Source organism: Myxocyprinus asiaticus, chromosome 2 (assembly GCF_019703515.2).
Source record: "Myxocyprinus asiaticus isolate MX2 ecotype Aquarium Trade chromosome 2, UBuf_Myxa_2, whole genome shotgun sequence".
Taxonomy (NCBI): Eukaryota; Metazoa; Chordata; class Actinopteri; order Cypriniformes; family Catostomidae; genus Myxocyprinus; species Myxocyprinus asiaticus.
The window spans coordinates 62069356-62082045 of NC_059345.1; the positions used below are offsets into that span (position 1 = coordinate 62069356).

General features: G+C 37.4%; 1 protein-coding gene across 3 annotated transcripts in view; it reads left to right on the top strand.

Annotated features, from left to right (window-relative positions):
• LOC127452803 (phosphofurin acidic cluster sorting protein 1-like) overlaps window positions 1-12690 on the top strand; it is a 129567-nt gene that overhangs the window by 82626 nt on the left and 34251 nt on the right. For 2 of the 3 annotated variants that reach the window (XR_007899315.1, XM_051718532.1), the window contains exons 8-12: window positions 5538-5597; window positions 5920-6080; window positions 6513-6606; window positions 12340-12423; window positions 12536-12657. Coding sequence is in view for 2 of the 3 variants with exons in the window: in XM_051718532.1 (XP_051574492.1) it covers window positions 5538-5597; window positions 5920-6080; window positions 6513-6606; window positions 12340-12423; window positions 12536-12657 (521 nt within the window). In the remaining variant the exon portion in view is untranslated. The remainder of the gene's footprint in view (window positions 1-5537; window positions 5598-5919; window positions 6081-6512; window positions 6607-12339; window positions 12424-12535; window positions 12658-12690) is intronic. The other variant, XM_051718544.1, reaches the window with a different exon arrangement.

Consider the following 12690-nt stretch of genomic DNA (forward strand, 5'->3'; position numbering starts at 1 on the left):
GCTGTTATGAGGAAAAAATCCAGCAGGATGTGCTGGCACATCCTTCGACCCCAGAGGGTTAACATGTTTTTCAAATTCAAGTTTTGACTTTTTCGGATGCATTTTAAAAAGGGAAGCAGATGACATTGTGTCAATTGAATATCCATTTTGATAAGAGGAGGCTTTATGCCATCAGTCTTCTCTGGCATTCATATTGATTCAGACAGTGATTAAAACTCACCTGGGTTACGCCGCATGACAGAAAATGAGTTATTCATGTCAGTGGGTAAATGTAATAAAATAACTGTTAATTGTATCACTTTTGTTGTTACAGTCATTTTGGTAAATTTTTGAGGAGGCTCAGCCTCCCTTGCCTCCTCTGACAAGCTGCCACTGCTTTTTACCTTCATTTTACTCTTGTGTCATGTTGTATCATTATGTGTTGCCTTGTAATATTGTCACTGACTGATCTGGTTTCTGTATGTTTGGCATGTCTGATGTTGAGTACGGCTCAAACAGTAGGTGGGAATACTGTATTTGACAGCTATTAGTGGTCAGTCACACTTTACTGTGCTAAGGGAGCCAGGCCCTTACACTAACTCTAATATTTACAAGTTATTTTTTATATAATCGCATTGAATTAACACGTTAAATTGGCAGTCCTAGTACACTGAAATGAATGAACTGATACATTTGTGTATTTTGTTACAACCCCCTCAGGTGGTCAGGCTCGTATAGGGGGAGGAGGTGTAACTTATGTTGGTTGGGTATGAGACAAAGTAGTGGTGGAAGTTCTGATTTCCAACCAGAAAGCGCGTGTGTGTGTGTGTGTGTGTGTGTGTGTGTGTGTGTGTGTGAGTGTGTGAAAGGGTCCAACTAAAATTCAGGAGTCTTTCAAAAACAAAATGGAAGACTCTTCAAGACAGGGCTTGAGAAGAGCTAAGAGTGCCAATCTCACATTTTACTTAGCAAAAGATCAAACAGCTCTCCTCCAAGCACCAGCCCACTGAATTCACAACAGTAAGGAAACCAAACTTCCCAAAATAACAAAGTCAGGTACCTTCTATTCCTCTTTTTTTCTTAAATACAAATTACCCAGTCCCCAAGAAAACAAAAACATTTATTTTTCCCATTTTGTCTAAATCTCTCTTTTTTTTCTCTCTCTCTCTTTTCATTCTTTTTCTCTTTTTACACACTCACTTATTTTCACCGTCATTTTATAATCATAAGATTTCAGTCAAACTAATACAAAATATTTTCTCCAACACTCAAACTCTCCTTCTTTTCCCTTTCATGGAAAGCCACAAACTGAGGGTTTATATAGGCCTCCAACACCTGTGTGTACTAATTAACCCAACCCACTCAATTCAGCCCAATAGTGGGTTTTACACATTATATCCATACCAGAAGAGGGTAGTTTTTGTTTTAAAAAAACAAAACAAAAAAAAAAAAAAACCACTTATACACTGTCAACCCAGGCAGGGATGTAACAATATCTAACATAGGTTTTATAATTATGTTGACATTAAATAAAGTTGAATGAACTGATACATTTGTGTATGTCTAACAAAGGTTCTAGTTATGCTGACATAAAATGACCATAAGTTGAATTTACTTAAAAAGATTGACGCAATAATGCGGGACAGGTACAGGATGGCAACAACAACTGCCCGAGTTACACCAGGAATGCACAATCCCTCCATCAGTGCTCAGACTGTCCGCAATAGGCTGAGAGAGGCTGGACTGAGGGCTTGTAGGCCTGTTGTAAGGCAGGTCCTTAAAAGATATCACCGGCAACAATGTTGCCTATGGGCACAAACCCACCTTCGCTGGACCAGACAGGACTGGCAAAAAGTGCTCTTCACTGACGAGTCACGGTTTTTGTCTCACCAGGGGTGATGGTAGGACTCGCCTTTATCGTCGAAGGAATGAGCATTACACCGAGGCCTGTACTCTGGAGCGGGATCGATCTGGAGGTGGAGGGTCTGTCATGGTCTGGGGCGGTGTGTCACAGCATCATCGGACTGAGCTTGTTGTCATTGCAGGCAGTCTCAACGCTGTGCGTTACAGGGAAGACATCCTCCTCCCTCATGTGGTACCCTTCCTGCAGGCTTATCCTGACATGACCCTCCAGCATGACAATTCCACCAGCCATACTGCTCATTCTGTGCATGATTTCCTGCAAGACAGGAATGTCAGTGTTCTGCCATGGCCAGCGAAGAGCCCGGATCTCAATCCCATTGAGCGCGTCTGGGACCTGTTGGATCGGAGGGTGAGGGCTAGGGCCATTCCCCCCAGAAATGACTGGGAACTTGCAAGTGCCTTGGTGGAAGAGTGGGGTAACATCTCACAGCAAGAACTGGCAAATCTGGTGCAGTCCATGAGGAGGAGATGCACTGCAGTACTTAATGCAACTGGTGGCCACATAAGATACTGACTGTTACTTTTGATTTTGACCCCACCTTTGTTCAGGGACACATTATTCCATTTCTGTTAGTCACATGTCTGTGAAATTTCAGTTTATGTCTTAGTTGTTGAACCTTTAAATGTTCATACAGATATTTACACATGTTAAGTTTGCTGAAAATAAAAGCAGTTGAAGGTGAGAGGACGTTTCTTTTTTTGCTGAGTTTATTTGGTTCGTTAAATGAAACTTAACATTGTCTTTGTGTTTGTTTTTGAGTTGCCACAGTATGCAATAGACTGGCAAGTCTTAAGGTCATATTAGGTCAAAATGGCAAAAAAGAAACAATTTCTCTAGAAACTCGACAGTCAGTCATTGTTTTGAGGAATTAAGGCTATACAATGCATGAAATTGCCAAAAAACTGAAGATTTCACCAAAGGTGTACTCTACAGTCTTCAAAGACAAAGGACAACTGACTCTAACAAGGACAGAAAGAGATGTGGAAGGCCAGATGTACAACTAAACAAGAGGATAAACAAATGAGTCTCTAGTTTGAGAAATAGATGCCTCACGTCCTCAGCTGACAGCTTCATTGAATTCTACCCGCTCAACACCAGTTTCATGTACAACATTAAAGAGAAGACTCAGGGGTGCAGGTCTTATGGGAAGAATTGCAAAGAAAAAGCCACTTTTGACACAGAAAAACAAAAGAAAATGTTAGAGTGGGCAAAGAAACACAGACATTGGACAACAGATAATTAGAAAAGAGTGTTATGGATCTTAACCCCATTAAGCTTTTGTGGGATCAGCTAGAATGTAAGGTGTGTGAGAAGTGCCCGACAAGATAGCCACATCTATGACAAGTGCTACAGGAGCGTGGGGTGAAATGTCACCTGAGTATCTGGACAAACTGACTGCTAGAATGCCAAGGATCTGCAAAGCTGTCATTGCTGCACGTGGAGGATATTTTTGATGAGAACTCTTTGAAGTAGTTTAAGTAAATTTTTTTCAAATTGTAATAGTAATTTTTCATGTTATTAATGTCCTGACTATACATTGTGATCAGCTGAATGCCACTTTGGTGAATAAAAGTACCAATTTCTTTCCATAAGAGCAAAATCTGTACATTATTCCAACCTTTTGGCCGCCTGTGTGTGTGTGTGTATGTATGTACTGTATGTACTGTGTGTGTGTGTGTGTGTGTGTGTGTGTGTGTGTGTGTGTGTGTATATATATATATATATATATATATATATATATATATATATATATATATATATATATATATATATATATATATACACACACACACACACACACAGTTGAAGTCAGAAGTTTACATACACCTTAGCCAAATACATTTAAACTCAGTTTTTCGCAATTCCTGACATTTAATTGTAGAAAACATTCCCTGTCTTAAGTCAGTTAGGATCACTATTTTAAGAATGTGAAATGTAAGAATAATAGTAGAGAGAATGATTTATTTCAGCTTTTATTTCTTTCTTCACATTCCTAGTGGGTCAGAAGTTACATACACTTTGTTAGTATTTGATAGCGTTGCCTTTATATTGTTTAACTTGGGTCAAACATTTTGGGCAGCCTTCCACAAGCTTGCCACAATAAGTTGCTGGAATTGGAAGTGGTGTAACTGAGTCAGGAGTTAGGCCTCCTTTCTCGCACATGCTTTTTCAGTTCTGCCCACAAAGTTTCTATCGGATTGAGGTCAGGGCTTTGTGATGGCCATTCCAATACCTTGACTTTGTTGTCTTTAAGCCATTTTGCCACAACTGTGGAGGTAATAAATCAAATCAAATCACTTTTGTTGTCACACAACCATAAACACAAGTGCAATAGTGTGTGAAATATGCTTGGGGTCATTGTCCATTTGGAAGACCCATTCATGACAGAACTTTAACTTCCTGGCTGATGTCTTGAAATGTTACTTCAGTATATCCTCATAATTTTCCTTCCTCATGATGCCATCTATTTTGTGAAGTGCACCAGTCCCTCCTGCAGCAAAGCACCCCCACAACATGATGCTGCCACCCCCATGCTTCACGGTTGTTATGGTGTTCTTCGGCTGGCAAGCCTCACCCTTTTTCCTCCAAACATAACAATGGTCTTTATGGCCAAATAGTAAAATTTTTGTTTCATCAGACCAGAGGACATTTCTCCAAAAAGTAAGATCTTTGTCCCAATGTGCACTTGCAAACTGTAAAAACTTGTGTTTTTATGGTGGTTTTGGAGCAGTGGCTTCTTCCTTGCTGAGCAGCCTTTCAGGTTATGTCAGTATAGGACTTGTTTTACTGTGGATATAGATACTTGTCTACCTGTTTCCTCCAGCATCTTCACAAGGTCCTTTGCTGTTGTTCTGGGATTGATTTGCACTTTTCGCACAAAACTACGTTCATCTCTAGGAGACAGAATGTGTCTCATTCCTGAGTGGTATGATGGCTGCATGGTTCCATGGTGTTTATACTTGCGTACTATTGTTTGTACAAATGATAGTGGTACCTTCAGGCATTTGGAAATTGCTCCCAAGGATAACCCATACTTGTGGAGGTCCACAATTTTTTTTTTCTGGGGTCTTGGCTGATTTCTTTTGATTTTCACATGATTTCAAGCAAAGAGGCACTGAGTTTGAAGGTAGGTCTTAAAATACATCGACATGTACACCTCCAATTGACTCCAATTAGCCTATCAGAAGATGGTTGGCTAATTGCCTAAAGGCTTGACATCATTTTCTGGAATTTTCCAAGCTGCTTAAAGGCACAGTTAACTTACTATATATAAACTTCTGACCCACTGGAATTGTGATATAGTCAATTAAAAGTGAAACAATCTGTCTGTAATTAATTGTTAGAAAAATTACTCGTGTAGGTGTCCTAAACGACAAACAAAACTATAGTTTGCTAATATGAAATCTGTGGAGTGGTTAAAAAAATTAGTTTTAATGACTTTAACCTAAGTGTATGTAAACTTCTGACTTCAAATGTACATTGATGAATCATGCACAATAAGGAACATGTATTAAGAAAGTAAAAAGGGTCCATTTTTGATTTCATGTTGAGTTAAGGGTTGGGTGGCAGATTTTGCAGTATTTATTTTTAAATCTTGTTTTGATCGCTCTTTAATTCTGTTTTTTTCCTCCAGCAACCCAACATCAAGCAGAAGTTTGTGGCGTTGTTGAAGAGGTTTAAAGTGTCAGATGAGGTAACGTCTTATGTAATATCGCTCCTTTCTGCTTTTCTCATCTGACGGCTCAGCTGAAATATGACTTGTGAAAATTCTTCTCTGTACACGCTTGTTCCTGCTCTGTGATGCCTTACCTCTGTCTGTTAGTCACTTCTCACTTTTCTCTCAAAAAGATTTTCTTATCTGAGCTTCACTGCCATCATACAGTGACCCCCAAATGTATCTGGACACATACAAATGTCAGAATGGTATTGCATTCGAAAATAAAATATCAAATTCAAGTGGCATCTGCAAAAACAAACAAATGTCTGTGTGTGTGTGTGTGTGTGTGTGTGTGTAGGTGGGATTTGGTTTAGAGCATGTGTCCCGAGAGCAGATTCAGGAAGTGGAGGAGGATCTGGATGAACTCTATGACAGTTTGGAGATGTACAACCCCAGCGACAGCGGACCAGAGATGGAGGAAACCGACAGCATCCTCAGCACTCCAAAACCCAAACTCAGGTAACACTCACACAGGCCTAATTCAGACTGTCTACAGTGCCCTCTGGTGGTGATTTTAGGCTGTCTGCCATTGTCAAGTAACCTCAACAGAGGACTGGAGGACTTCACGTTTATTTTATCTGAGAATGTATAAGAAGTGACTTTTTATGTTTGTTTTTTCAATTCCTAATGGGCAAAATCAAGTCACTTCCTACATTTATTTCTTTTTGAATATTATGTTTCACTCAGAAATGTGTCACATTATGGAAGTGAAACTGAGCTGCAAATGCAGTTTCATGTTGACAGAGTTATGGAAACAGAAACAGGATAGATAAGCTTTGCCTATGTGTTTTTACGCTTGTACTTTCTTAAAATGTATTCATGCTTTTAAAAAGTATTTTTCTCTCTCTGTCTGTCTCTCCCATTACCTCCATGTGTATGTGTGTCTCACAGACCATTCTTTGAGGGAATGTCTCAGTCGAGCTCTCAGACAGAAATCGGCAGCTTGAACAGTAAAGGAAGTCTGAGCAGAGACCCCTTCTGCCCTGTGAGTATATGTGGGAGGCTTAAAACTGTAGTATGTAGTTTCTATGCCACTAGTATCTAGTAGAATTGAGGGAAAAAAAATGAAAGTCAGCCAGATTAGTGTTAGGTAAACTTAGGTTTTAGGCTTTGGTTTTATGTAAATGATAAGTGCCGTCCTAAACTGCTGTTTTCATGACACTTACAACACGTCTTGTTTTCTGTCGGCTCTGCGCAAGTATCATGTATGGTCCTATCCTTGCAGTGTAAAGGTGGCTATAGATGGTTAAGTAGATGCAAGAAGGAAAAGACCAATCACAATACAGGATACAAATAGATGCAAAAAAGTAAGCCAATTGAAACTCCGTAGGCTAATATTCACTTCACTGTCAGTTCGATTTTGAATGGTGAACACTCTATTGATGTACATTAATGGGGGCTTTTCAAATTTTAATCATAAATTTCTTCAAAAAGTATGAAACCAAAACACAGCTAAAGGTGGCAATATGATTCTAGCGAAATCGATTAAAAGAACATTTGTGGCATCATTTCGAAAAAAAATCTGGCCAGAAAATGACATTTTCAGGTTGTTTGCGGTTTTTCGAAACAGCTTGACTTCTTACTGCTATTAGTCCACGTAATTGATGGGTGTGATAAGTCAACGTGAACACACTGGAGTGCAGACTTGCCATGCTTTTACAGATCCATCTTTGCAGTAGTATCAATGCTTTCTTTATCCCTTTAAGCTCCGATGAGAAAAAAAATTCGTCAAAATATTAATAACTACAGTCTTGACCAACACAAAATAGGTATCGCAAACATACATTCCAATGCATATAGGCATTATGACCTAAGTGCTTTGAAATTTGCAGACAAATTAGTAGTGTTCTGTTTTGATAATTTATACAAAAAAATAAAAAAATTGCACTGTACATATTATTGCAATCAGTAAAAGCATCATACTGATCAAATAGCCGTGTGTCACATGTTGTTGGAAAGCTCTCAAAGAGTAGAATAGAACCAGCTGACAAAACTCTCAGACAAAAATAAAGCGAGTAATAGCTAAGTATATGTCTTTGACAATTATGTTGGAGTTGCTTATATGCCCCGGTTTCACTTATAACTTCACGAAAAATAAACAGAACATAGAGTATCACATTTCTTTAGAGGAGGTGATTCTCTTTCAAATGAGCCCACACACAAGGTAATCAGATGCATAGATCATTAGATAATCCACATGAAGCACAATGTTACATATGGTCACCAGGAGATGGCGCCAAGTAAATGACACAGACTCGATGCAGAATCATGAGTCAAATGGCACTCATTCTGTGAAATCTCATTACTAAAATCATGTCTTTAGTCATTATGTTTTCATGTGTAATTAGTTCTTATGTACAATTATTATGTTTTATTTGTTTGAAGAGGCTTTTGGACACATGAAGACATTTTTGGAAACTATGATAGATTATTTTTGTAATGCTATAACTTTTGATTGCTTTGTCTTATCAACACAATTTTTTTTTCTCAGATAAAGGTGGCATGATTGGGAACAAAATAAAAGCAGTTTTTTGGAGCCACCTTATTTACGCCCGGAGATATATAATTTCAAATAAGAAAAATAACACTTTTGTGTGATATTTTATCAGCAGTTTCTTAGGCTGAGAATCTCAGAATGTATCATAATCTATACCATTAAAGAAATTGAAAAGTTTTCTTTACAATGATACCAAACACTTGACCCTACTTGTTTTGTTTTTTTGTTTTTGTCGAGTTATAAGCCTTTTGGGTATGCCACTGAAACAGGAAATCTTTAAAAACACATTCAAAGCTTAAAGTGTTAAAAAACAAGTTAAAAATTTTTTTTCATGGATTCTTTTCACAAAATTCATCATAAAATACAATAACAGAAGGTAACCGCTGCATATTATAACCACATATATTGTATTAGTGTTAGCATTAGTGCCATGAATGCAGAATGTAAACATGATGAATTACATAGTATTTACTGCAAAACAAATAAAAAGTCTTAGGCACATTAGAAGTTTCATGAAAACATTTGTCTTAAGATTGTTATATCTTCTGCTTTAGTGTGTCAAAAGGAAATATCATTCCTTTTGCAAATATAATTTAATAGAAGTAGATCAAGGAGTCCTGCAATAGATGGTATGGCCCCCAGAGATCCTGGATCTTAACATTATTGAGTCAGTCTGGGATTACATGAAGAACCTTGAAAAAAAATGTACCTTGGAAAATGTTGTGCTGTTTTAAAGGTGTAGGGTGGTCACACCAAATTTTGATTTAGTTTTTTATGTTTACTAGGGTTGGGGGTAAAAAATGATTCTGTTACAAATTACGATTCTTGAGACAAACTAGTCTTAAAAAACTAGTCCTCCTGATAAAAAAAAAAAAAAAAAAGATTTTTAATTGAATTTTAAAAATTACACGTTTTGTTTACTATGCAAACTTAAAGATAGATAGATATAGGAGGCTATATATGTGCCGAGTTCCGTACAAACAGGTTTTCTCTTTGAGAAGTTTTGTCCCCCCAAGCGCCGCTTGTTCACTATCGGACGTCAAAGTCTCTGCTGTGTGGTAATGTTCCTGTTATTATGCATAATCCACAGGTTTATTTGTGAGGTGCTGTGTAGAGTATTTTTCAGAAGTCATTCTGCAGATTCTGTGTGACATCTTTAATAAATAGTTTATCAGTACAGAGGGCTCCTCAAACTGTTGGATGCCATCAAATTCATGTTGCGCTCCCCCGCAATATTTATAATGTAACACACTTTGAATGCAGAGCGAGGATCGTCCGGAGTGCCGTAAGCAGTTTGATAGTTTTGCACGATAAGATGTTATAGTTATTTAGCAAATATATTTGTTGAATATCCGTTAGTTACCCTTTTAAATGGCTGTGCTTAGTGTCCATATATCCCTATGAAATGTGTCTGATTGGGTCACATGGACATAATGCAGCCACTGCAAAAAATAATAATAAAAAAAATTCATTTTCTTAATTAGTATTTTTTTCTTGTTTTCCAGTTAAAAAAATATTGAAACATTCTTAAAACAAGATATATTTACTCGACAAGCAAAATGGCATAATATATTAACCCGATAACGGCATGTGTATCAAATGCTCCTGTTTCAATCTTTGTTCAAGCCGACGAGCCAAACAACCTATGGAATGTAATTTTTACATGTTTATGGCACCATCTAGTGGTTATTTGTGAAAAAAAAGTGGTTTCAATGTTTCTATTGATCTATTTAAAATGACGACGGACTTAAGAAAAAAATAAAAAATAAAACAATAAAAAAAATTGACTTATGTTGGGATAAATGACCGTTTATTTTAATAAAGTAAAAGTGACAGTAATGATTATATTGTCACTGAGATTTTAAAATGAGTATTTACTGAAAATAAGCAACTTTCGCTTGGTTAAAATTTTGAATATTATTTTATTGAAAAACCCCCTTTGAAATCCATGAAAAAAAAATTATACAACAGGCTTTTGAGGTATATCTCTCAATCACCATTACATACATTACAAGCTATTATGATGCCATCTTACCATACATTCCTGAGACCCAGAGAAAAAAGTTGTACAATTTCCCTTTTCTAAATGTCAATATATTGTTTGGTGCATAAAATACACATGCTAAAATTTGTTTATTGAAAAAATAAATTTTTTTATTTTTTCTTTTCTTTTCTTTTTTCTCCCAATTTGGAATCGTGGTCGCATAGTGATTCGCCTCAATCCAGGTGGCGGAGGATGAATCCCAGTGCCTCCGTGTCTGAGATAGTCAACCCGTGCATTTTATCACGTGGCTTGTTGAGCGCATTGCCACGGAGACATAGTGCATGTGCAGGCTTCACGCCACACCACACTCAACTCACCACGCACCCCACCGAGAATGAATCACATTATAGCGACCACGAGGAGGTTACCCCATGTGACTCTACCCTCCCTAGCAAACGGGCCAATTTGGATGCTTAGGAGACCTGGCTAGAGTCACTCAGCACGCCCTGGGATTCGATCTAGCGAACTTCAGGGGTGGTAGCCAGCGTATTTTACCACTGAGCTACCCAAGCCCCCTGAAAAAACATTTTTATTCATATTGTATTTGATGTGCTGAATTGAACCGTGATATATTTCAATCCATATTTATAGACCAAGGAGAGGAAGTTATCGTGGCCAAACTCTCAAACATTTCATATCTCTGAAAAGCCCAGGGAGTCCTCTGATAATACATCAAGATTTACCACTGCAGCATATGGGCTAAGAAAAACTTAAATAAAAAATGTCCTACACAAAAATGAATTGCTGGGCCTCGGGAGGATAATGACCTTTAAAGCCAAATGTATCAAATATGATACATAAAAATATGTGCAACTTTTTTTTTAACGATTTCTTTTTATAGTTTGTCTAATGGTACTAAAACAGTTTAATGTAAAAAAAAAAAAAAAAAATGGAATTTTCTGACAATTTTCATATGTCAGGCTTCACAGGGTTATGGCTTCTTATGAGAAAAATCTAATTAAATCTTAGGACTGGGTAAAAAATATAGATTTTCTGATGCATCTTGATCTGCATTTGAATGATCTCAATATTGATTCTTAAATCCCAGTATCGATCTTTTACAATATGCGTAACTCTGCAATGCCAGTAAATCACTTGCGTATAAGACCAAATAAATATGTCTGTGATTAGCCACTGGCTGGTAAATGTTCAGATTTCACTCACCAATGATTGAATAATATATTGGTGAAGATGTTCTGCATCCTTTAACTGCGTGTTGAGTTAATTTTTTTTATTTTATTATTTTTTTATTTTTTTTATCAAATCAAGTTTGGTCAAGCCAAAGCTTACACTGAACTCTGCCAGGGCTCAGTAGTTTATGAGCCGCTGACCAGAACTTGCAGCACAACTAGCTCACTCATCCAAACCCTCATCCAAACCCTGCACCATGTGCTCTTAGTTTCTAGGTTACAAATGATATCAGTAGCGTAGTGATGTGTGTTCACTGTTTTCTATTTTACATGTGTGAGGTGAGCATTGGCCAAGCAATATATCGGCCGATATTTGACTATTTTGAGGTTATCTGCATCAGCATTGTAATTTTTGTTTTGTGAGCTCAGAATGTTTCATTTTAGTATACAGTATGTGGACATTTCAGTTGCTATGATTAAATTGTATTGGCCTATATCACATACAGTATACAGTCGAAATGTCTGAGACCAAATAAAAAAAAGAAAAAAAATTCATTACGTTTTAGGATTAAAAAAAAATAAAAATAAAGAAAAGTTAAGATGTACAATGAGAAATACATATTTAAGATTATGCACTATTACTAGGTCACTAATAACATGTAAGCATATTTTACATTAACTTATTTGTACAAAAGGTCAGATTTCTTTGCTTCCATTGAAGCACATAAGATGCACTGAGACATTCTTAAATCATGCTGGATAACATGAATCGTCAGGTTTTTGCACAAACTTGTGGAGTCCATGCCAGCTAAAGTTCTTACTCATTAAAGCATCCATGTGCAATTGTCCATTTTCACTCTTAATTGTTGTGCTGGTAATATATTTTGTTTTAATGAAAAAAATTAGAAAAAGGCAAAATAGAAGCATTTTCACAAGTTGTCTCAGACTTTTGGATCCCAACATCCTCTGCTTTCTAAAATCCATATGAATAACCATTAGTGGTGAGTGTTTCGTTGATTTTAGTCAATGTAGTTCCCGTGTGTCCAGCAGGGGGAGCAGCCACCATCAGATAAACTCAAACACTCTCGAAGCCGCAACCTGGAGGAGCCGCTGTCTGAGACAGACACACTGGTGAGACACTGACCTACATATTTCACTCACACATACACTGTCTCCCGCCCTGTTCTAAGCACATGAACATCTAATGCTCTTTTGGATTGAATGTGAGTTTGTGTATTTGTAGGAGCTGAATGATCAGGAGTTGTTTAGTGAAGTTGGTCCCAGTATAATGGTGTCTGTGGCTGAGAAACCCCGAACACCGTTAAAAACAAGCAAGAGTGAGATCCAGTCCATGCCATCCCCCAGGTCAGAGCTCACACACACATATACATAGTAGCT